This window comes from Vulpes lagopus, chromosome 12 (genome assembly GCF_018345385.1).
Source record: "Vulpes lagopus strain Blue_001 chromosome 12, ASM1834538v1, whole genome shotgun sequence".
In the NCBI taxonomy this organism is placed as follows: Eukaryota; Metazoa; Chordata; class Mammalia; order Carnivora; family Canidae; genus Vulpes; species Vulpes lagopus.
In genome coordinates this window covers 43,725,894-43,752,020 of record NC_054835.1, presented here as the reverse complement: position 1 = coordinate 43,752,020, position 26,127 = coordinate 43,725,894, and the positions used below count along the sequence as shown (strand labels likewise).

Here is a 26,127-nt window from a genome sequence, read left to right as displayed (position 1 = left end):
GGCCCCTCACCTGCCCAGAATAGACAAATCCAAAGAAACAGAAAGTAGATTAGTGGTTGCTGGGGCCCTGGGGGAAGGGAAGAATGGGGAAGGATGCTAATGGATCCAGAGTTTCTTTTGGAGTTGTCTAAAATTCATAGTTGTGGTTGCATACTCTAAAAACCACAGAACTTTAATGAAAGAAAGAAGAAAAGAAAGAGAAAGAAAGAAGAAAAGAAAAGAAAAGAAAAGAAAAGAAAAGAAAAGAAAAGAAAAAAAGAAAAGAAAAGAAAGAGAAAAAGGAAAAACAGGTGAGGGGAGGACACAGCAATGTGCTGGTTAAACAAGCATCCCGGCTGGTCTCCTTAGCATTCTCCATGGTTAGAAAAGGACAAGCATTCAGCAGGGTGCTGGGTGCCTCGGATGGTTAAGCATCTGCCTTCAGCTCAGGTCATGACCAGATCCAGAGATGCATCAGTCTGTTTCTCCCTCTCCTTCTGCAGCACCCCCGCCACCCAAGCTTGTGCACGCTCCCTTTCAAATAAATAAAATCTTAAAAAAAAAAAAAAGTGAATTGACAAGAGAAATTAAATATACCCCCCTACACACCATCCCACTTCCCTTCTCCTATAAACAATGCTCATCAGTTTGCGGCCAGCACTATTGTTCACAAGATATTCCCAGGGGAAACCTTCAGAGCAAGGCCAGAGACCTTGAATCCGCACAACCCTATCACGCAGGTATTATTATCCCCATTTAACAGTTAAGCAAACTGAAGCTCAGAGATAAAGAAGCTAAGAGTAAATGGCCTGAAGCCAGCAGCTACTCTACTACATAGCTGGGATGTCAACATGGCATTCAGAGACCCATGGCATTCAGGTCTTCATTCAAAGTTACTGCATGAGGTGGCCCTACTTACCAACTCACCATCTCCAAACCACAGAAAACCACAGTTGAAAGCACCAGGAAAATGGTCAGTGAGGAGTATTGCTAAAGACATAAAAGTCACAGTAGCCTTGGGGCTGTCTTTTGCACAAGGACCCTGGGAGTTTTCAATAGCAGTAAATCTGCTAAGATGGAGGGGGAAAGGGATTTTAAAGTCGTTCAAGATATTCAGAAGCATGTGGCTGTCTTCTCCTTCCAAAGCAAGTTCTTTATTGTCCAACCAATCAATAATTGTTTAATGAGGCCTAGCACCGTACCGGGTACACTGTACTAAGCATAAATACAAAAGTGTAAGACACAGTCCCTGCCAATTTGAGATGTACAGCTAAATATTTCTCAGGAATTACTCCAGTTAAAAATCAAATCTGGACCTGGATGCCAGTATTGCAATGAACATTCTTTCAAGTCACATTGTTATAAAGAAAAACATTACACCCCACATTTATCATGGTATGAGACTTCTTCCTATTAATATCAACTTCATCATCATTAACATACAAGGTTTACTTTTGTTAAAATTCACTTTACATTCCCCTCCTCTGTAATTTGAATAAACCTTTTTTTTTTGAAAAAGGAACTTTCAAAGGTAAAGTAGGGAAAGCGCTTAAGTACACACTTGGCCAACAGCTGTCTGCGCAAACAAGCTCTGGACTACCATGTGAAATCAAGCTCATCCCTGGGCCATCTCCATGAATATTTTGAGGACAACATAAAGCACGTTTCAACATAAGACATTATTGCCATCCAGAAGAGGGAGGCAGCGCCACAGAGAGCAGTCAAGATTGGACATTTTTCATGGCAAAATTTAGCACCAACTCAGGGGCAGTAACAGGGGTTGCCAGGGATTTCGATTCCAAAATTAACCTCTCGATCCTCTCTCACTCTCAGAACTCACAGGTGTGTGGTTCTGGGAACAGAAACTAACCGAAATCACAAGCTGAACTGAGACAACTGAACTGGGTGACGATTCCATCCCAGGAGTGAACCTCCTGCCTCAAGCAGAGAACATTCAGCACAGAGCAGAGCAGTGGGAGCAGCAGTCTCAGGAGCCTGAAACCCGAGGTGGTGATACAAGGACACTCGACCTTCACCTCCCTTCTGACCCTCACCTTGCTTCCGTAACCCGGCCCGTCACTCCACCGTGTGGCCCCAGTGAAGAACCTCAGCCTCACGCTGGGTTACTGACCCCAAATGGTCTCCATTTGGCAAATAAGAGGGAAACGGGGGAAGGAACTAGCACAAGGGGAGGACTAGATAATCTTCTAGTGTTCTGGAGTCTTAATGAAAAAGATCTTGAGTTCCTTTAAATAAAGCACATTAAACCAGAAAGAAAATAACTTAAGGGAAAAGTTCAAATCTGAACTTCAAACCTGCAGCAAGCAGGTGCTTGTTTTTCTTGAAGATCTTTTGCTTTAAAGCACTGAAAGGTGTGTTGCTAGGTCTGGCAGTGACGGGCAAGAATGACAAGTCCTTCCTCTTTTACAAAAGGCCACCAAAGTATAAGAGGACTCCAGGTATATGCAGAGACACCAGACCCAAAACTGCACAAGTCAGCTCCATCCCCATGCCCACTCTCCTCCTCCTGCCCACCACAAAGACTACTCTGGCTATTGTGCACCAGGAAGCCCTCAGGACCCCTCCGTCAGCTAAGCTGACCCTCGAAACTACTGAAATGGAAGGTAGCATTTAAAATGTAACACTGGTTTTTCTTCAAATGTAAGACTGGTTTTCTTGCATGTCTAAGGCACGGTGTGAGAAAGCTGCTCCCACTCCCAGCCACACACCCATACTCGGCTCCTCACACGCACACATGCACACAGAAGAGGCCAGCTGACTTTGCCACAATGCATGGGGAATGGAGCGCTTCCAATCACTTCTGGGTTTTGAGCTGGTTGGAGAGCCAGTCCAGGCCTTCATAAAGCCCATCTCCGCTGGTGGCACAAGTGGCCTGAATGTACCAGTTTCTCTGGCGGAGGGAATGTAGGCCGAGCTTGTCTGTTATTTCTGCTGCGTTCATAGCATTGGGAAGATCCTTCAAGAAAAAAATTCAAAAGTCAGTTTATAATGATGCATTTATATAATGAAATATTATGCTCTTCTCCCAAAACCTTAGTCACAGTCTTAGCTTGGCTGATTTTCTCTCTCTCTCTGACCTCTCAACTCTACATTGGGAAACCCCACTCACTTTACCATTAAAACAGATGCAGAATCTGACCACTTCTCATCATATCACAGCTACTCACTTGATCCCACCACCACCACTTCTAAGTCGAGGTACTGAAATAACTTCCTAACTGGTCTCCTTGCTTCTGTGCTTGTTTCCCTCAAAGTCTATTCTCAACCCAGTGGACAGTGAAAGTCAGAGCAAGTCATTTTTTCAAAACCCTGCAACAGATCCATCTCTCTCAGGGGAAGAGTCAGAGACCTTATGGTGTTTTGCAAGGCCTCATGACCTGAGCCCCCAGGACCACTCCTTAATTGTCTTGCTTCATCTTTTCAAATACAGCACTCAACACATGTTACTTGAAGATTTACTTATTTGGTATGTTGATTACTTATTATCTGTCTCCTCTAACTAACTAGAATGCAAGCATTACAATGGCAGGAATTTCTATCTTGTCCTTCGAAATATTCCTAGTTCCTAGAACTGTGCCTGGCACATAGTAAAGTCAATCTAGTTATACTGATGTGGAGTGACATCAAAAATACGCTCTGGAAGACATGGACATGGCCAACATGCACGTGAGAAAATGCTCTGCATCACTTGCCATCAGGGAAATACAAATCAAAACCACAATGAGATACCACCTCACACCAGTGAGAATGGGGAAAATTAACAAGGCAGGAAACAACAAATGTTGGAGAGGATGCGGAGAAAAGGGAACCCTCTTACACTGTTGGTGGGAATGTGAACTGGTGCAGCCACTCTGGAAAACTGTGTGGAGGTTCCTCAAAGAGTTAAAAATAGACCTGCCCTAAGACCCAGCAATTGCACTGTTGGGGATTTACCCCAAAGATTCAGATGCAATGAAACGTCGGGACACCTGCACCCCGATGTTTCTATCAGCAATGGCCACAATAGTCAAACTGTGGAAGGAGCCTCGGTGTCCATCGAAAGATGAATGGATAAAGAAGATGTGGTTTATGTATACAATGGAATATTACTCAGCCATTAGAAACGACAAATACCCACCATTTGCTTCAACGTGGATGGAACTGGAGGGTATTATGCTGAGTGAAATAAGTCAATCGGAGAAGGACAAACAGTGTATGTTCTCATTCATTTGGGGAATATGAATAATAGTGAAAGGGAATATAAAGGAAGGGAAAAGAAATGTTGGGAAATATCAGGAAGGGAGACAGAGCATAAAGACTCCTAACTCGGGGAAACGAACTAGGGGTGGTGGAAGGGGAGGAGGGCGGGTGTTGGAGGGGAATGGGTGACGGGCACTGAGGTGGACACTTGACGGGATGAGCACTGGGTGTTTTTCTGTATGTTGGTAAATTGAACACCAATAAAAATTAATTAAAAAAAAAAAAAAAAACGCTCTGTCGGGCAGCCCAGGTGGCTGAGCAGTTTAGCGCCGTCTTTAGCCCAGGGCGTGATCCTGGAGACCCGGGATTGAGTACCATGTCAGGCTCCCTGCATGGAGCCTGCTTCTCCCTCTGCCTGTGTCTCTGCCTCTTGCTCTCTCTCTCTCTCTCTCTGTGTCTCTCATGAATTAAAAAAAAAAAAAAAATATATATATATATATATATATGCTCTGTGGGGACATCTGGGTGGTTCAGTTGGTTAAGTATCTGCCTTTGGCTTAGGTCGTGATCTCAGGGTCCTGAGATCAAGCCCTGCATTGGACTCCCCAGCTCATCGGAGAGCCTGCTTCTCCCTCTCCCCCTCCTGCTCCCCCTGCTTATGTTTGCTCTGTCAAATAAATAAATAAATAAAATCTTAAATGAATAAATAAATGTAAAATAAAATAAAATGTTTACTGGGACGCCTGGGTGGCTCAGTGGTTGAGCAACTGCCTTCGGCTCAAGGCGTGATCCTAGAGTTCCAGAATGGAGTCCCACATCAGGCTCCCTACAGGGAGCCTGCTTCTCTCTCTGCCTGTGTCTCTGCCTCTATCTCTGTGTCTCTCATGAATAAATAAATAAAATCTTTAAAAAATAATAATAATAAAATAAAATGTTTACAAAGAGCTGGAAGGCAAGAGAAAATGCTTTCAATAAATCTGAAGTGACAAAACAGGATGCAGCCCTGTCAGAAGAGCATAAGCTCAATCACATAATGAATGTATTAATGAAGGAGAAAGTGGAAGGAAACACATCACGCTTCCTGACTGAGGTCATCTCAGGCTGATGCATTCCATGATTCTACTTCATTCCACTATGCTACCTTCATCTCCAAGCTTCCTTCCACTTTGAATCCCAAGGCGAGATGGCTCTACACTTGGCCTGCCTCCCACTCTTACTTCACTGCTTTCCACTACATTTATGTAGAAGCCCCTTCTCCTCCTTGGACAATAAACCCCAAATGATGCAACCATCTCCTCCCTCACTGCCACCGCCCCTCTGTTCCAGCTGCACTGGCTGCCATGCTATTCCTAGCCCCATGAGGGTCCTGTGCTCAGATGTCATCTTATCATGGAAGCATTCTGGCCCTTCCCCACATCCAGCCTGACCTCTTCCTCCGCTCTACCTTCCTCTACAACAGTTCCAGCAGACACATTACATATCCTTTACTGACTGACTCTACTCCCACTAGAATGTAAACTTCATGGACACCAGGATTTTTGTCTGTCTTGCCGCTCACTGCTACATCACCAATACCTAAAACAATGCCTAAATCTTAATAGATGCTCAATTAATATTTATTGAGTGAGTGGAAGACATATGCTAAAATGGAGGGAGGGAAGAGCTCAGCTGGCTTAGTCGGTAGAACATAAGACTCAATCTTGGGGTCCTGAGTATAAGTCCTACATTGAGCCTAGAGCTTACTTAAAAAAGAAAAAGAAAAAAAATTTTTAAAAAAGGAGATTGAGGGAAAGGTTATGGTACGGACTAGAGAGAGGGAGAAACACATCTAATTTAAATATCTATATTCTTGAGGCTCCTGGGTGGCTCAGTCAGTTGAGCATCTGCCTTCAGCTCAGGTCATGGTCCTGGAGTCCCGGGATTGAGCCCCATTAAGCTCCCTGCTCAGTGGGGAGTCTGCTTCTCCCTCTGCCCCTCACCCTGCTCATGTGCTTGCGCTCTCTCTCTCTCTCTCAAATAAATAATTACATTTTTAAGTGAACATCTGGCAGCAATTTTGGTCCCAGTATTCAGAAAGCCAACAATATACCTGTTTATTTACAAATACCAGTAAGACTGCATCTCTGAGCTCATCTTCTGCTAACATTCTGGTTAGTTCTTCTCGGGCCTCATTGACTCGCTCTCTGTCATTACTGTCAACCACAAAAATCAGACCTGGAAAGAAATCACAAGCACATTGGTAATCTGAACCTGGAAAGGGCAACCATTTATATGTCCTTACAGCTTCTCCCTACTTACACCTATGGTTTCACAGAAAATAATCAGTTAAGGAAGGACATTTACTCTCCAGAATTAGGGAGCCTGCCACACACAATCAACTAGCCTATCTTTTCAGAAGCATACAGGCCCTCCCCAGATTGAAAGAAACAAAATTATAGAGAAAAGGTTAGGTTCGTGCTTAATCACTTCACTTTTACATCATATCTGCATAACGAAGTCCCAAGAAAAACCAAGGACATCAAAGTTCAGACATGGACATCAAAGTTCAGATATGCATCCTTGGTTGGCAGTACTGCAGACATCATCCATCAGCATGCCAGAGGTGGTGGCGTCCTGATGCCACACAGAAAGGACAATGTTCTGGAGACCCCTACAATTACAATTGGTGTCTGAAGGGAGGGAGTCTTGTGCTCCTAACCTGTGAAGTCTGGCCTAATTCCAGGAAGCTGGTGTTGGGAAATCTTTGGAGGATCCCATACTAGACCACATCAGATAAGCGCCAGGAAGCAAGAGATGGGTCAAAGAAAGATACCACCACACTTTATCTAAGCCAACGTGGTTGACACCTGCACAGACTTGGTGGCTGTTACACTGGCTAGAGGAAGCAGTGCACAAAGACGATCTCCAGAGGATTTCCCCCGCAGGGAATCCAACATACACTCAAAAAAAGAATGGGGAAGGCCCTCTCTCAGCAGTAGTCCCTGCGGCAATAACGATCATAAGAACTTGGTAGTTAGCCAACCATAAGCCCTCTGTGCAATGAAAATGAGAAGCGGCTACCAAAACGAAAGTGCCCCAAGGCTGTACCAAGAGTAGTGATGACAGCTCAGTTTCTAGGATATGGTGAAAAAAAAGCCTTCTCTATGGTATGGCAGTCAGAACACCCTGTGAGTATCATGTGGTCGCTGCTGGACCCCATACTATAAAACAGGGAAACTGGAAGGATTCAGAGAATAAGTAGGATGGCAAAGGAATGCGATACCATGTCAGATGAAAAAGAAACAATATATGGGGGATGTTTTACTGAGAGAGATGGATAGCTGTCTTCACAACATATCTAAAGAGCCATGCCATAAAGAGAGGTGCAGTGTCTTTTATACAGCTCTATAAGTACACTGAAGATCAACGCATACAAACTACAAGAAGTCGACAGAGAGTCAACAAAACTGAAGATGTAATGGGCTGTCCCTTAGGAGGCACCCCTGTCATTAGAGATATCTGTGCCAGCTTCAGCCACACCTTGTGGGGACACTGCTGAAGGGACCTTCCTGGTAGGAAAAGCATAGAGTGACAAGATGACCACTGAGATTTCACAGCAAGACCAGGAGGGAAAACTAGTGCTGGCCCTCCTCCCCTCTTCTCCTTCCCTCCTGCCTCTTAGGCCCACCCACCAAGCTGCCTGACTAGCTCTGAAGTAGCTCACTCTGGCAGAAGCCACTCCCCGGCTCCTGAGTGTGTGGGGACTGCATGCAAGACAAAGTCATGTCTGTTATATCACATCAGATTTTTTTTAAAAGGCAGAACACTCAAAACTTCCCCCAAAGATGTGATATGCTACCAGCAGTATAAGTAGGACTCTGAAGGGGGAGGTGGGTGAGGGGATAGGGTAACTGGTTAATGGGCACTAAGGAGGGCACTTGATGGGATGAGCACTGGGTGTTAATACTGTATGCTGGCAAATTGAATTTAAATTTAAAAAAAAATTTTTTAAAGTAGGACTCTGGGCAGCCGTGGTGGCTTAGCAGTTTAGCACCACCGTCAGCCCGAGGTGTGATCCTGGAGACCCAGGATCGAGTCCCATATTGGGCTCCCTGCATGGAGCCTGCTTCTCCCTCTGCCTGTGTCTCTGCCTCTGTGTGTGTGTGTGTGTGTGTGTGTGTGTGTCATGAATAAATAAATAAAATCTTTACAAAAAAAAAAAAAAAAAAAGGAAGGACTCTGATCATAACTAAGCATAACTAAGGCTATCCAGAAATTTGAGGAGATCCTTGCAAAAGTGAAATGGTGGAAACAGTTAATGCCTTTGCCATTCCTAATAAAAATTAAGGTTTATGATTGTTAGGGCCCATCCTGTACTGCTTTTATGTAAATCCTTATCTGAGAAACAAAAGAACCTAGCATCAGACTAGCTCCACTTTTGAACTAGGAGAACCCAGAAAAGGTAAATTTACACATGGATAGTATACAACAATTTGTTTTAAAAGGGAGGGGGATATGTATTTACCACTGCATGCACATGCATAAAATATCTTTGGACCAATACACAAGAAATAAAAGTGCTTGTCTATGGGAAGGAACTGGGTGGTTAGAGTACAGGAAAGAGACAATGACTTTTCTTTATATGCTTTTCTATCTTTTGGAATTTTGAGCCATATAAATGTATTGCCATTTAACAAAATAACTGAACTTACAATCAAGGAGAAAAACCTTTCCACACGAGAACTAATGGACCATTTTATGCACTCTATTATAATATTATCAACCAAGAAATCACATAAACAGTTCAAATTTCAATCTGTACAAGTAAAGCCTAAGTGAGTACATGGTTAAGTGTTTTAATGGAGAGCTAAAAGCTATCATTAAGTCTGTCATATTCAACATACTGATGAAAAAAATTTTAATTAAAAAAGACAAGGGCAGCCCGGGTGGCTCAGCGGTTTAGCACTGCCTTCAGCCCAAGGCGTGATCCTGGGGACCTGGGATCGAGTCCCACATCAGGCTCCCTGCATGAAGCCTGCTTCTCCTTCTGCCTGTGTTTCTGCCTCTCTCTTTCTCTCTCTCTCTCTCTCTCATGAATAAATAAATAAAATCTTAAAAAAAAAAAAAACAGCTTGACCTTTAGAAGCTGGCAAGAAAAATAGGGGCAGCATCCAAGGCTACTACTGGCTGAGAGATTTGGACCCACCACAAACAGCAAGTCTATTCTTCAGTCTTCATTTGCTAGTTTCACGAAGAGTCCAACTGACCCATACCAAGGTCCTAGAACATAGCCAGGTGCCCACCACAAAAGCAAGTTACTGAAGTTCCATTAAATCAGGCTTGTTATGAATAGAAGACTGAAAACAAAATGGCATTTCAACTTGGTGACTGAATGTGACACTACATTGAGCAGGCGAAGGACTCCTGCCAGAGAATGAGGAAGTAAAACTTCTCACAATTTTGGGCTCAATTTTATGTGTCAACTTGACTGGGCCATGAGATGCCCAGACATTTGGTCAAACACTATTTTGGGTGTGTCTGCAAAGGTGTTTCTGGCTGAGGTTAATAACATTTAAACCAGTAGAGAGAGTAAAGCAGACTGCCCTTCCCTGCAATGGGTGAAAGCCTGAAGAGAACACAAGAGGAGTGAGAGAGAAGTCTCTGCCTAACCATCCTGGAGCTGGTCTTCCACCCTTGGATTGGAACTTCCACCTTTGGCTCTACTGGTTCCCCTGCTTGCCAAATGTAGATAGATCCTGGGACTGCTCAGCCTCTGTAACCATGTGAGCCAATTTCTTATAATAAGTGATGTGTGTGTGTGTATACATCCCATTGGTTCTGTTTCCTCTGGAGAACCCAGACTAATATAGGCTCCTATCTGAGTGACTACTACCTTCCAACCACAGAACTAAGCATTTTATAAAATTAATCTCCTTTAAGCCAAATGATCCAACACGGCAGGTACCTCCATTTTATAGATAAGGAAACTAAAACAGAAAAGATGAACTTTCCCAAGGTTTCAGAGCAGAGCGAAGGAATTCTCGTTTAGAAGGATTTCAGCTAACAAATACAGATGATATAACAATATCTAGAAAAATCACCATTCTGTAACTCTAGGGAAATAACAGATCTAGTAATAATCTTCCATGAATGCTAAAAGCAGTAGGTGACAGGGAACTTTGTTTTGGGAGAATTAGACTTATATTGTCTAAACCCACTTAGCAACCCTAAAAGTGTGATGGCCAAACTTCTGTGTTAAGATGTGATAGAAAAGGAATACCTGGCACTACCTGTGACATATTCTTGCTGCCAAAATGAACCAGAACCTAATCAAGGCTCTAGAACCACCATTTTACAAGCTATCCAATGACAAACAAGTAACACAACAATCAGCCTAATTTAGAATATGAGATAAACATCTAACCAAAAAATGGCACAGAAACAAAGTAGGGAGAGAGGATCTGTTGTAGAATAAGAGACTAAAAGGATATAACAATGAAATGCAATGTGTGAACTTTGGTTCCTGATGCAGACAAATCCAATGTGGAAAAGACACATTTGATACAACCGGAGAAACTAAATTAAGGACTAGGCACTTGTCATGAAAGAATTCATATTAAGGGCAGCCCAGGTGGCTCAGCGGTTTAGCGCCACACCTTCAGCCCAGGGCCTGATCCTGGAGACCCGGGATGCAGTCCTGCATCAGGCTCTCTGCATGGAGCCTGCTTCTTCCATTGCCAGTGTCTCTGTCTCTGTCTCTCTCTCTCTGTGTCTCTCATGAATAAATAAATTTTTTTAAAAAAAAAAAGAATTCATATTAATTTTGGGGGTGTGATAATGGCATGGAGATTATGTTCAGAAAAAAAGGCTTTATCAGTTTGAAATGAAAACTGGGGATCCCTGGGTGGCGCAGCGGTTTAGCCCCTGCCTTTAGCCCAGGGCGCAATCCTGGAGACCCGGGATCGAATCCCATGTCGGGCTCCTAGTGCATGGAGCCTGCTTCTCCCTCTCCCTATGTCTCTGCCCCCCCTCTCTCTGTTATCTGTCATGAAAAAAAGAAAGCTGAAGGATATAGGAGCAAAAGGTCTCATGTATCATGTCTGAGATATGCTAGAACATACTCTGGGCAAAACGCTGGTAACCATGGAAGCTGAGCAATGAACACAGGGGGGTTCATCATGCATCCTTTCTCCTTGTATTTGTTATGAATGTTCTACTAACAGGGCAGCCCTGGTGGCTCAGCAGTTTGGTGCCACCTTCAGTCCACGGCGACCCAGGATCGAGTCCCGTGTCGGGCTCCCTGCATGGAGCCTGCTCCCCCCTCTGCCTGTGTCTCTGCCTCTCTCTCTCTCTCTCTGTGTCTCTCATGAATAAATAAATAAAATATTTAATTAAAAAAAAAATTCTACTAACAAAAGTTAAAAAAAAAAAGACAAATGCACTATTTTGAGAAAAAACAATCAAATTCAGAGATAACTACAAACCGAGCAAAGTGCTACAACAATGATCTAAAATCTAAAGGGCCAGCCAGTGTGGGCAATAGGTCTAATGAAACCAAGAAACACAAGTCTTTACTATGAAATGCATGTGATACAAAAACCACTTGTTATAGAAATTTCAAAATTAAGACTCCAATTAAGTTCTTTTTTTTTTTTTTTTTCCAATTAAGTCCTCAAGTGAGCGTGGAGATGCCTTCTGGTTAGGATTCTACATGAGAATCAGGGTGTAAAAACTAGGTGAACAGTTTATGGCTATTTTGACAGGCAATACTCTATAAGGTAGCACTGATCCAACACAAAATCCATGAAAAAAAAAAAAACTCAAGTAGATTGATGGAGGAGTGGACCCATTAAAACCCCAACTTTTAGGAAAGCAGTGATAAGGAAATAAGGTAATGATCTGGGATATGTGTGTGTGTCAATTCACACACTTCTAGAATAGCAGGGCAGCTGGGAGAGACCGTGGCCACACAAGATGCTGGCACCTGGGGTTCCAGCCATGTCTGTTCATCTCTTTCTCTGCAGGGGCATGATTTTTAGATATTCTCATCCAGTTTAAAAGAGTTCACTGAACTCAAACTCTCTAAAACCTGGTACTTCATCTAAGGCACATATAGCTCTCAATTAACCAAAAGACAAAATTCATTATGATAGCCACTTTTTAACTCGTCTGGATTAAGAGTAGTTTTCTATGTAGGACATTAATGCCCAAGTACTTTTTCTAGGAAGGCAGGGACCATTTTCCAAAAAGAAAGTGTTAAGTGGATCCTCAGAAGAGAAGGAATGATGGACAGTCCAAATAAAGCAGAGCACAAGGTTTCGCTTCAAGCATCCATCTTTAGATGCGTTTAATACAAATAGTTTCAAGGTCATAGACTGGATAATCTTTACCTTGGGTGTTCTGGAAATAATGTCTCCACAAAGGTCTGATTTTGTCCTGGCCACCAACATCCCAGACCGTGAAGCTGATATTTTTATATTCTACTGTTTCCACATTGAAACCTAAATAGGCAAGATGAAGAAAATTTTTAATGAAGACTTTCATTGGGTAAACAATTCAAATGAATTTCGGCTAACATTTGGACAGGACTTTTAATTCACAAAGCAACTCGCTAGTCAAAGATCTTTAGCTTACAGGATCACCTGGCTGACTCAGATGGTGGAGCATGCAACTCTTGATCTCAGGGTCGTGAGTTCAAGCCCCACATTGAGCCTAGAGCTTACTTAAAAAAAACAAACAAAAAAAGAAACAACAAAAAAAAAACCTGTATAGCTTACAAAATAGAATGCTAGCTTTGCTCTTCCATTCATCATGACAGGTGTCTCAAATCTTCTCTACTCTCCAACTCCACATGATCTCTTTCTCTCAGCAGATCTTACATGACTTCAGAGCAAACAGAAGCTATTAATGAGACTGACTTCTACCTCCCACCACACAATGTAGAAACCTACCTACATCTGTAACCATTCTTTTTCTCTCCCTCTTAGAACAGAGAAAGGGGCAACTATCCAATGCCATATAATCTGGACCGCTCCAAAATCTCCAACCTCTTCTTCTCAGTAAGCTTAAGTCTTTACACTTCCCAAAAAGCCCTTCTTTGACTCCACATATTCACCTGCTACCACCCTCTATTTTCCGGATCAAAATAAAATTTCTCTAAGAACCTTAGTTACATTCACTGCCCCTACTGTGTTGCCTCTCACCCAAGAGCTCCTGCTGCTTCAACATGTTACACAGCTGGTCTTGCCAAGGTGAGCAATGATCAACATGTCAACAAATCCAACAGAAGCTTTTCAGTTCTTACAAGTTTAATTTTATATTTCATACTACTGCTCATTCCCTTCTTGAAACTCTTCCCTGGTTTCCTATTTTTTTTTTGTATTTCTATGGCTGAACCTTCTTGGACTACTTAGTGAGCTCAACCACACTTAATTGATCCTGAAATGATCAATATGATTCTGTCCTGCCCCATCCATTCTCCTCTTCCCACAGTAGCAAAAGGTAATTTCGTTCACTCATAGGGCTTCATTACCACCTTTACACTAACAACTCTCAAATTTACATTTTCCCATCCCAGATCTCCTGAGCTTCAGGCTCATAATCCAACCTTCAATCCAAAATCTTTGATGTCTCAAGGCTCCAATAAGGCAAGATGTCAACACTGAACATAAGATCCCCACACCTCCAGTGGTGCCTGGGTGGCTCAGTTGGTTGATTCTTTGATCTCAGCTCAGGTCTTGATCTCAGGGTCATGGGTTAGAGCCCCACATTTCAATCGATGCTGGGTACGGAGCCTACTTTAAAAAAAGGGAGGGTGCCTGGGTAGCTCAGTTGGTTAAGCATCTGCCTTTGGCTCATGTCATTATCTCCAGGTCCTGGGAGAGAACCCTGAGTCAGCTTCTCTCTCTCTCCCTCTGCCCCTCCTCCCTGCTTGTTTTCTCTCTCTCAAATAAGAATAAAATATTTAATTAAAAAAAAAAAAAAGATCCCCACCCCTCTATATTCCTCCTCTACTAGTTACCCCTGTACTGACTTCATCCCACAAGCCAGAAATCTGAGAGGCATCCCTGATACTTCCAACTCTCTCACCCCTAAAGATCTCATTATCAAATCTTATCAATTCAACCTCCTAAATATCTAATAGTCACCCTAACCCAAGAGACTGTCATTTCTAGCCTCAATTACTGAAGTAACCTAACTAAGCTATCTGCAGCCACTCTTCCTCTCTCCATCCATTCACCATTTTCCAATCAAAACTCTCAAAACCTATAATGGGGTCATATCACTTCCCTACACATTTATGCTTGACTGAAATATTTAAAATAAAGGGGAAAAAATAATCTCTTTGGCTTCCCACACCCAAATCCCAAACATGACCTTCGAGGACCATCACAGCCTGGGCCTGCTCACTTTCCAAATCTCACTTTGAGTCATGTTTTAGCTTGTTTTAGGGAAGGGCACTCACATCATCACAGCAATCTCAATTCTTGCTAAATAAATGTATAAATTCAATGACATTCTAATCCTAAAGTGATTAGGGAAGGGGGGGTGGGGCAGGAAACTTAGCAAAATGATCTTAAGTGTTATCTGGAAAAATAACCAAGTAAATGTAACCAGGAACTCTCTGAAAATAGATAAACTATTTTTAAAGATATTATCAAACCTTGAGTAACACATGAAATAATTAAGTTCAAATTACTACAACAGGGAGTTGTCCAGAAAAAGACATATATATCCATGAAAATTTAGTATATGAAAAGAAGGCATTTGGGATCCCTGGGTGGCGCAGTGGTTTGGCGCCTGCCTTTGGCCCAGGGCGCGATCCTGGAGACCCGGGATCGAATCCCACATCAGGCTCCCGGTGCATGGAGGCTGCTTCTCCCTCCGCCTGTGTCTCTGCCTCTCTCTCTCTCTCTGTAACTATCATAAATAAATTTAAAAATTTTAAAAAAAAAGAAGGCATTTAAAATCAGCATAAAAAAACTATCCAATAAATTAGTGTGGACAACTGTCTATCTCTGCACATGTCCAATATATATACTGCTATTTGGATTTAATTGATTAGGAGAACCTGGATGGTGCAGCCAGAAGAGCATGCGACTCTTCATTTAGGTTTGAGCCCCACACTAGTGTAAAAATTAAATAAAAAACTTTTAAAAAACTAAAAATTAAATTAAGTCCAATTAAAAAGTCAGCTCCAGGGGCACCTGGGTGGCTCAGTGGTTGAGCATCTGCCTTCGGCTCAGGGCATGATCCCAGGGTCCTGGGATCGAGTCCCACATCGGCCTCCCCACAGGGGGCCTGCTTCTCCCTCTGCCTGTGTCTCTGCCTATATCTCTGTGTCTCTCATGAAAAACTAAATAAAATCTTTAAGAAAAAAAAAAGTCAGCTCCTCAATCTTACTAGCCACCTTTCAAGTGTTCAATAGCCACTTATAGCTATGGCTTCTACCCTGGACAGTATGGACCCAGAACATTTCCATCATTGCAGAATGTTTTATTGGATAGCACTGGCCTATATATTTGAAAAATATAACTAAATTCCTACCTTACTCGTAACAGAAAAATAAACCTCAAATAAATAAAATATTTCAATGTCTTTTAAAATGAAATAAAAATAACAGAAAACTAGCAGCAGAAAATACTGATGAATACTTTTATGACCCTGGAGTTAGGAAGACTTTCTAAAAATGACACTGAAGCTAAAAACAAACAAACAGAAAACTTGGCAGGAAAAAAAAAAAACTTGGCAGGGCACCTGGATGGCTCAATAGGTTAAACATCTGATTTTGGCTCAGGTCATGATCCCAGGGTCATGGGACTGAGCCCTACATCAGGCTCCACACTCATCCGGTAGATTGCTTGTCCCTCTACCCCTTCTCCCCCTCCTCATACACTCTCTCTCTCTCTCTCTCTCAAATAAATATATATTTTTTTAATTTGGTAAATAAGACTACCTAAAATTCTATATGGCAAAACTTAGAAAAAACGAGGTTGAAAGACAATGGACTAGGGATCCCCGAGTAGCTCAGTGGTTTGGCGCCTGCCTTCAGCCCAGGGTGTGATCTTGGAGTCCTGGGATCGAGTCCCATGACGGGCTCCCTGCATAGAGCCTGCTTCTCTCTCTGCACCCCCCCTCTCTCTCATGAATAAATAAATAAAATCTTAAGAAAAAAAAAAAAGACAATGGACTAGAAAACTAACACATGACACATTGTTCCTGACCCAAGATGTCCTTCTTCAAATCATTAAGAGACATATAAACATGCCAACAAAAAGGAAAAAAAACAAAAAACAAACAAAAAAACTGGTAGAACCAAATTAAATCAAGTCATAGATTGGAGTGCCTGGCTGGTAGAGCACACAACTCAATCTCAAGGTCATGAGTTCAAGCCCCACATTGGGCATGGAAACCACTTAAAAAATAAATAAGGTGCACCTAGACGGCTCAGTTGGTTAAGCAACTGACTCGATTTCAGCTCCAGGGATGATCTCAGAGTTGTGGAATCTAGGCTCACATCAGGCTCTGTGCTTAGTGTGGAATCTGCTTGAAATTCTCTCTCCTCTTCCCTTTATCCCTTCCCGGGTACTCATATGGACTGTGTCTCAAATAAATAAAATCTTAAAAACCAAATAAGTAAAATTGAGCCACAGAATAAATACAAATGGCCAACGGATGTTTGAATATATTCACTTACAATAAAAGAAATCCCAATAAAAATCGGTGTTTTTTTCTCCATCATATAGGCAAATTCCCTGGAGAAATGAACATTTTTAATAGCTGGTACCACAACCTTTTTGGGGAGAAGCTTGGTAATGCGTACCCACATTTTAAATGTACATAGGGTTTGGTTTTTTTTTTTTTTTAAGTAAATTCTGTGTTCAACATGGGGCTCAAACCCACAATCCTGAAATGAAGAGTCACATGCTCTATGGACTGAGCCAGTCAGGTGCCCCTAGACATACATTAGCTTTAACACAGCAATTCTTCCTCCAGAAATCACTGCAAGGACTAAAGCACATTTTGCAAAAATGTTAAAGATGCTTACTTCAGCATCATTTACAAAGAACACGGCAAATAAGTGAATCAACCCATCAATGGAAATTCATTAAAAATATAGCCACATAATGGAATACTATCCAGTTACTCAAATTTGATGTTAATCTGTATCAGTTGTTATTTAAGCCCCAAAATTTAGTGACTTAGAATAATGATTCCTCTCCTCCTCCAACAATTCTGTGGGTTGCCTGGGTTTCCCCTTGTAGTCATTCAGCTATGGAGTCCCTGGAAGGCTGGACTGGGCCCCTCTCTCTCCAGGTGGTCTTTTCATTCTCAAGAAATATTGAGCTTCCTCTTATGGTGGTGGCAGTGTTCCCAAAGTGCAAGTCTTAAGGCACAAGCACTTATTCAATCTTTGACTTAATTTGCTAATATTCCCTTGGCCAAAGCAAGCCACTTGGCCAAGCTTAGCATCACTGTAGAACAGGACTGCACGTGAGAGTGGATACGGAGGGGGATGATTCACTCCAGGCCATTAGTTTCACAATCTACAAGATTGGTATTCCATTTATTCACCAAATATTTACTGGACAGCTACTATGTGCCAGGCATTTTGCCAGGGGCTTGGGAACAATGGTGAAAAAGACAGACATGGTTCCTGCCCTTATCTACTGCTGGAAGGAAGAGAAGTGGGCAAGCGACGACAAATGTGTTGAGAATTACTAAGAAGTTTTGGTTACTAAGGAAACTTTTAACAGGGGAAAACCAGTCCAGGCCATCAGAAAAGGTGTCCCTGAAAAATAATGTTTAAACTAAGACCATAAGAATGAGTTGGCATTAGCTACATAAAGGGGGAGGGGGCGAAGGAAAAAGGCAGGAAAATATTCCAAAGGGAAGAAATCATATAGAAAAAGATCTAAACATACTATTTAATGAAAAGTAGGTTCAAAAACAGCATGCATATGATTTTACAAAGATATTCACCAAATCTTAACAATAGTGTTTTGTTAACATTTATGTTTTGCTGTATGTCTAACACTATGGATGCATGAATTATTTTAATAATTGGAGAAAACCAAGCAATTATGCTATTTTCATTTTAGACTAATAACATTTTTTAAATTGTGGATGTGAATGCTTTCTCCATCTGGCTTCCTCCTTCTCCAAATGTTGCAATCTCTGAAACCACTGCCCAAGTTGGAAGTTGATCATTTGGTTCCTGTGACTAACCTAACATTCAGAACACTATGACTTCACAGGTTATCCTGTGAGGATCCAGGATGTTTGGATCTAGAGGCAGTTCATAAGGCAAAGATGAAATCCTATCAAACTTGCTTTTGCAAAATCCTCAAATGGCTTACAAAATACAGCGCCATTTCGCAGGAATAATTACACTGCCAGGTTCTCCTCCAGCACTGGAACAAATCAGATTCTTTCAGCTGGACACCAACTCAAAGTAACTGGCTTGAGCCAGAGTGAAGAAAATCACACTGCATCTTTAAACCCTAGGAACATACCTCTTGTGGACATGGTTCCACTTAGGCCAGCTGGAAGACGACTGAATGAGGAGGCAAGAGCAGGTTCCCAGCTCCCAACTCAGGCTTAGGCTGGGACACAGACTAATTAAGTGGAATAGAGGGCATAAAACCGCCCTCTCGGTTTGTCTGTTTAAAATTTCAAGTAATCGGGAACCCTGGGTGGCGCAGCGGTTTAGCGCCTGCCTTTGGCCCAGGGCGCGATCCTGGAGACCCGGGATCGAATCCCACGTCGGGCTCCCGGTGCATGGAGCCTGCTCTGCCTCTCTCTCTCTCTCTGTGTGACTATCATAAATAAATAAAAATTTTAAAAAAATAAATTAATTAAAATAAAATAAAATAAAATAAAATAAAATAAAATAAAATAAAATAAAATAAAATAAAATAAAATAAAATAAAATAAAATTTCAAGTAATCTCCATACCCAGCAAGGGGCTCGAACTCACAACCCCAAGATCAGGAGTCGTAAGCTCTGGGACGCCTGGGTGGCTTAGTCAGTTGAGCATAGGAATCTTGGTTTCAGCTCAGGTGGTGATCTCAGGGTCCTAAGATATAGCCCCAAATTGGGCTCCGAGCTTAGTGTGGAGTCGGCTTGGGTTTCTCTCTCCCTTTCCTTCCATACCTCCCCTGCAAGCTTCCTCCCTAGAGCATGCTCTCTCTCTTAAACAAATAAATGTTAAAAAAAAAAAAAAAAGTCGCAAGCTTTACTGACTGAGCCAGCCAGGCACTGCTGCCCTCCCCGTTTTAATCATTACCTTTTTCATTTTCACCAAACAGATAAGATTAATTGTGCTTATCCTAAATGTGTTCATTTGATTGCCTCATACACCTAGCAATGGTCCTAGAGACGCCAGGGAGCAATCAGGAAATTCTGTATTACTCAGTATGGGCCTCAAAAAGCTTACACTCTTAGACAAGATTTTCAAAAAAAAAAAAAAAAGTATCAATAATATAAAAGGCAAGTAAAAGTATAACATAGTAACTTGTAAACTGGTCTTGTCACAGGTTGTGAACATACCTATTGTAGGGATAGTAGTCACAATCTCTCCCAGTTTCAATTTATACAAGATGGTGGTTTTTCCAGCTGCATCCAAACCCACCATAAGAATCCGCATCTCTTTTTTCCCAAATAGACTTTTAAACAGTTTTTCAAAAACGTTCCCCATTGTGACTGATTTCTGTTACCTGAATGAAAAGAAAGACAAGTCAAGTAATTGTTCTTTGCAGAGATACAGAAACACCATACATAAAATACAACTCTCTATTAGAGGAGGGACTTAGTAAAAAATGAAAACAATTTGAAGTATAATTTGGCCAATAAATAGTAGCATGTCTTGTTTTTAAAGGGAAATTCAACTCAGCCTTTTGATACCTTGCCAGAAAATTCTCTTTTCCACTGCAGCATCCAAGTGGGATAAGTGGAAACACAGTCTCAATGCTACCACTATGGCAGCGGGTTTTGGTCAGCCTGGGCTTTGGTCAGCCTAAGTACGGAAGCAATGTCAAAACAAATACATCTAAACTCTCTCGAAATGAGAACTAATGAAGCAAAGAATGGGTTTATTTTACAGGATGTGAAGTCTTTAAGGTAGGTTAAATGTCAGTATCTCTTAAAAATGTAGTAGTTGCCTTTGGCTAGCAAACAGTATCAACACCCAGAAAAAAAACTAAAAAAATTTCAGAGGGGAAGAAATACAGCATTTGCAACACCATTCAGCTAACAGAGAAACTGACTAGAGCTGGGGAGATCCGTAGCAACCAGTGTTGACCATCCCCTGACTCTCAACCAATTTTTCACTTTTTATTGAAATGTTATTATACACAGAGAAAACACATGATAACCAAACAGTTCAATAAAATGTCATAAACCCATCAAAATATGATGATTACCAGTGACCCAGATCTCCTTGCCCCCATTCCAGTCATAACCTCCCAAAAGGTATGACTATCGACTTCTAACAACATAAGTGTTCAATATTTTATTTTTTAGAAGACTGTATGATAGATTCTATAAAGGCAACAGTAAAGGCAGACTAGCTTTGTAGAAATTTATTCTACAGCCTTTTAACACATCAGTCTATTTGAAGAGTGAGCTTGACATTTTAAAGACTTCAAAGTAGTCCATCCGGACCTCAAACCGAGCCCCTGAACATCTACAAAGATTCTTTGTAGAAAGATTCATTTGTTGGGCAGCCCTGGTGGCTCAGAGGGTTTAGCGCGGCCTCCAGCCCAGGGGTGATCGCGGAGACCTGGGATCGTGTCCCACATCGGGCTCCCTGCATGGAGCCTGCTTCTCTCTCTGCCTCTCTCTCTCTGTGTCTCTATGAATAAATAAATAAAATGTTTAAAAAAGAAAGAAAGATTCATTTGTGAAACAGAAAGGGGTGGAGGAGGGGCAGAGGGAGAAGCAGACTCCCCCACCAAGCAGGGAGCCAGATGTGGTACTCCATCCGGGTGCTCCAGGATCCTGACCAGAGCAGACGGCAGACACTTAACCAAAGGAGTCAGCCAGGCGCCCCTAAAAAGATCCTTCAAAAATGAAAAGTAGGGATCCCTGGGTGGCGCAGCGGTTTGGCGCCTGCCTTTGGCCCAGGGCGCAATCCTGGAGATCCAGGATCGAATCCCACATCGGGCTCCCGGTGCATGGAGCCTGCTTCTCCCTCTGCCTGTGTCTCTGCCTCTCTCTCTCTCTCTCTCTCTCTCTCTCTGACTATCATAAATAAATTTAAAAAAAAAATTAAAAAAAAAAACAAAAATGAAAAGTAGAAAATAAATCCTTGTTCCAAAGAATATGATTTTCCTTTTAAACTGCTAACCAGGGATGCCTGGGTGGCTCAGCGGTTTAGTGCCTGCCTTTGGCCCAGGGTGCGATCCTGGAGCCCCAGGATCAAGTCCCCGCGTCGGGCTCCCTGCATGGAGCCTGCTTCTCCCTCTGCCTGTGTCTCTGCCTCTCTCTCTCTGTACGTGTATCATGAGTAAATAAATAAAAATCTAAAAAAAAAAAAAAGAATTAAAAAAAAAAAAAAAAACCTGCTAACCGGGGTGCCTGGGCTGGCTCAGTTGGTTAAGCACGAGACTCTGGATTTTGGCTCAGGTCATGATGTCGCGATGGTGAGATGGAGCCTGCTTAAGATTCTCTCTCTCCCTCTGCCCCTCCCTCTGTCAATAAATGAATAAATAAGTAAATAAACAAATAAATAAATTGAAAAAATAAAACTGCTAACCAAAGAAAAACTTTACTCCCTGGCAGGGCAGAGGAAAAATGCAACAAGGACTGCCAACCTCTCACTCATCTGGACCCTAGTGACCTCAGAGGTCACCAAATTCCAGAGGGCCCACGTCTGAAATCCAACGGTTTCCCACAGTAGCTTCACATGGATGATGTCCCAAGTACACACTCCATTCCATTCTACGACGAGAGAAAAGCAGCAGCAGGGCACGTATCCCGTGCATAAATGAAGTTAAAGGTGAACTGCCACAACCAAAGAGTGACGGGTGCTTTCATCATCCATAGGAGGTCTGTATGGAAACTACACAAACGTCCAGAACATTTCAGCAGTCAAAAATCTCTAGCTGGGCGACAAAACCAGAGACGCCTTGTCTTTTGTTTCCGAAAGAAGACAAATCGCAGAGATGAGGAAAACTGTAAGGAACGAGCCAGGGGTGGGGAGGGGAAGTGCTTCCCCCTTAGAGGTCCTTTGAGGCAAGTGCTCCGCTCGATCCCCCTCCCACCACACGAGTGCACCACCTAGGTTTCCCCTCCAGCTTCTCTTTCCCTCCTCAGTCAGAGACGCCCAAATCCCGCTAAGCCTCTGGAGACGCTCTGGGGAAAAACGTCCGAGACTCCGGCGCCCCTTCGGCCCGCCCACCCTTCCCTGCCTCCAGCACCAACTCCCCTTCAGGCAGGAGCGGCGACGACACCCCCAGGGCACCAACAGGACCAGGTGGCCAAGGGGGCGTGCGCGGCGGGCGGGCCGAGCGCCGGCTTCCCGGGGGGGTCCCCAAACGCCTCTCCTGCCCGCCCGCCTGGACGCTCCCTCGGGAGCTGCCGGCCCTCGGGAAGGCGGAGGACGACGGGTGGACGCGCCAAGCTTCCCTCGGGTCCCCGCAGCACCGGCCCGACCCCTTTCCGCAAGCTAACCGCCGCTCTCTGATTTCCCGCCCGCTGACGGTGCGGCAATCCAGCCAGGCCTGGAGAGCCGACGCCCCTTCACCCCCAGCCCGCCGCCCGCGACTCACCTGCCGCCGCGCTGACCACCGTTACCCACCACAGCCTTTCGGATTTCGGCTCCCTCTGCAAAATGGCGACCGGCGCGGGGGCGGGAACGGCAACCAACCAATCACCCGCCGCCTCTCGGAGCTTTCGTACCAATGAGCTCGAAGTTCCGTGAGTGACGGCACATATGACCAATGAGAAGGACAATAAGAGCCTGGCCCGGGGGAAGGCCCGCCCCCGGCGACCTAGGCGACGGCACGAAGCTCTGCAAATGCCGGGTTCATCTTCCAATGACAGCCCCCCGCGACCCGGCGGGACACTCCCACACGCCCCGCCCCAATGCCGCGCGCGACCAATCAGAAAAGTAAAAGGATTTCCGATTTGCTCCGCCAATCAACTCGGAAAAATCCCTGGGATTGAACTAACCCCGGGAGCGTTCGAACCAACCGGGTGGGGGCATGCGGGCGGGGCCAAGTTCCCAGTGATATTTAAGGAAATTTGCCGCGGTTGAGCTAAAAGTAGAAACTAGTTGGGGCGGTGTCTCGTGTGGGAAATACCCAGACTTTGACACAGAAGTTAAGACTTAAGGAAAGTTTCCTACTCAGTTTGAAGCTAGGCTGCAGCCCTGCCTCTAAACCGATTTTCAACAGTTTGGGTAAAATACTAGCCACCTGCACCGTTCGGATGCCGCCCTACCACAGCCCTCACCTCCTGTCGGGAACTCACCCCCCTTTAAAGGCCAACTTGGTGGGGCACCTGGTGGCTCAGTTGGTTGAGCGTCTGCCTTGGCTCAGGTCGTGGTCCTGGGATCCAGTCCCGCATCAGGCTGCCCGCACAGAGCCTGCTTCTCCCTCTGCCTGTGTCTCTGCCTTTTTCTGTGGGTCTCTCATGAACAAATAAATAAAATCTGTAAAAAAAAAAAAAAAAAAAAAGCCACCTTGGTTAGCTGTTAGATAGGTAACCAACTCCTGTAAATGGTACCTGAGATCATCAGAAATGTGAACCCCTATTGAGCACGTACCATGTGCCATCTATATCAAGGACTTTACCTGTGTGACCATAACGCCCTGTGAGTTAGAAACTATCATTTCCTCTTTTAAAAGAGGAAAATTAAAAAAATAAAAAATAAAAAATAAAAAAAATAAAAGAGGAAAATTAAGTAGCCAAACAGAGAGCTAAAAGCTTAGCTCTTAATCTCTCTGATTGTATATTTGATAGTAAATATATAAGAGGTTTTTCAACGTGACTCCTTAGAATTTTTTTTGACTATAAAAGATTATACAAGGTCACTTTTATTTTTTTTAAGATTTTATTTATTTATTCATGAGAAGCACAGAGACAGAGGCAGAGGGAGAAGCAGGCTCCATGCTGGGAACCTGAGGTGGGACTTGATCCCAGGACTCCAGGATCACACCCCGGGCCAAAGGCAGGCGCTAAGCCGCTGAGCCACCCAGGGATCCCCTACACAGTCACTTTTTAAAAATACATGAAAAAATGGCATTCCTCATCAGAGCGAGGACAAAAAGGAGGAGCGGAAGTGGGAAAAAAAATCATACCATTCTATCATCTAGAGGCAATCACTGTTACATTTTGGATTATTTCTTTCCAGTCACTTTTCTTTCTTCTTCTTCTTTTTTTTTTTTTTTTAAGATTTTATTTATTTGAGAGAGAGAGAGAGAGCAAGTATGAGTAGGGGGAAGGGTAGAAAAAGAGGGAGAAGCAGACTCCTTGCTGAGCAGGGAACCCAATGTGAGGCTCCATCCCAGGACCCTGGGATCATGACCTGAGCTGAAGGCAAACACTTAACAACTGAGCCACTCAGGCACCCTCCAATCATTTTTCTATGCAATTTTTACATAGTTCAGATTATAATTACATAAAATTTGGGGGTTTTTCCAGTTAACATTTTAATTTGAGCATTTTCCACATTACTTAACACTAAACATTTCTGAAAGCTGTGTGATATTCCATCATATGGATATACCCTGATTTATTTAATCATTTTCATGGAGTTCAACAGATTGTTTTTAAGTTTTTCTATATGAATAATGTTCACTGAACTTTTCTCCCCCAGAATTCCTTGCTTTTTTTTTTTTCTTTTTTTTCAGGAAAAAAACAAAAGTGGAATCACTGGGTCAAAACATGAAGATGTTTAAAGCTCTTGATAACACATTACACCATCAAATTGTTTTCTGAATCGACTACACAAACGAGTAGACTATGCATTCCCACCAGCCAAGTGAAAGCAATGTTTACTTCATCATTTGGTAAGCTCTTTTTAATATGTTTTGTTTGCTAATTTGATAACCAAAAAACCCCAAAATATCTCGTGTTGATTTCATTTTCATTTCTTTGATTACTCATTTTTCCCCAAATGTTTACTAGTATTTTTATTTCATCTACTACAAATGATCTATTCATGTCCTTCTGCTGACTTTCAAGTCAAAGATGCAAAAACTGTTTTGCCAGCAATTATGAAGGTTGCTTAAATGGATTCATGGATTCATCATAACCTGAAAAAAGGATCAAATAGCGAAGAAAAGATTTTTATCTGCCACTGTTTGTACCTACAGAAGGAATATTGGAGCTGATAATAATGAGGCTTTATCCCTCCACCTCAATGACCTGAGGATATGTGTTATTTTCCCAAGATCTGCAGCATGCCTATGAATAAAATAAAGTTCCTGTCCACATGGCACTCAATTCTTAAAGGATTACAACCATATATAGATACACACATTAACACAGAGACATCTTTTATATGCATATATATACACACATTTATGTTTTATGTTTATATGTGTTTTACACAAACACATTTCATATTTTTGAAGATTTAATTTTTTAAGTAATCTCTACAAACCAACATGGGGCTCAAACTTTCCACCCCAGGACCAAGAGCCACGTGCTCTTCCAACTGAGCCAGATAGGTGCCCATCATATATTTTTAATAATAATATGCATGGAAAATGTGTGGGAGAGGGGCTAGAAGAAAAAGGTCTAATTTACTGGTGATTATATTCAGGAGACAGGGGTGTGACTTTTTTCTTTAAGTGATTGAGAGAAAATACTAGTTTCATAATGCAAAACTCAACTTTTTTTTTTTTAATACAAACCCACAATTTGGAAGAAAGTTTAATTGAAATCATGGCAACTATTCAGGAAAAGTTTATTAAGCTCAATTTTGGTGATTCAATTCAACAAATAAATTGATTATTG

General features: G+C 42.7%; 1 protein-coding gene across 3 annotated transcripts; it reads right to left on the bottom strand.

Moving 5' to 3' along the window:
* Positions 1-1,111: 1,111 nt before the first annotated feature.
* On the bottom strand, positions 1,112-23,046 carry ARL17A (ADP ribosylation factor like GTPase 17A). 3 transcript variants are annotated; one of them, XM_041726634.1, is made up of 5 exons: positions 22,932-23,046; positions 19,711-19,877; positions 12,549-12,659; positions 6,269-6,393; positions 1,112-2,956 (listed from the first exon to the last, which is right to left on the bottom strand). In XM_041726634.1, exons 2-5 carry the CDS (start codon positions 19,856-19,858, stop codon positions 2,795-2,797), a joined length of 546 nt encoding a protein of 181 aa, XP_041582568.1. In that variant the 5' UTR covers positions 19,859-19,877; positions 22,932-23,046; the 3' UTR covers positions 1,112-2,794. The 3 variants fall into 3 exon arrangements, with proteins under 3 accessions (XP_041582568.1, XP_041582570.1, XP_041582571.1); XM_041726636.1 differs by lacking the exon at positions 22,932-23,046 and adding an exon at positions 21,975-22,222; XM_041726637.1 differs by lacking the exon at positions 22,932-23,046 and adding an exon at positions 21,731-21,761.
* Positions 23,047-26,127: the final 3,081 nt, after the last annotated feature.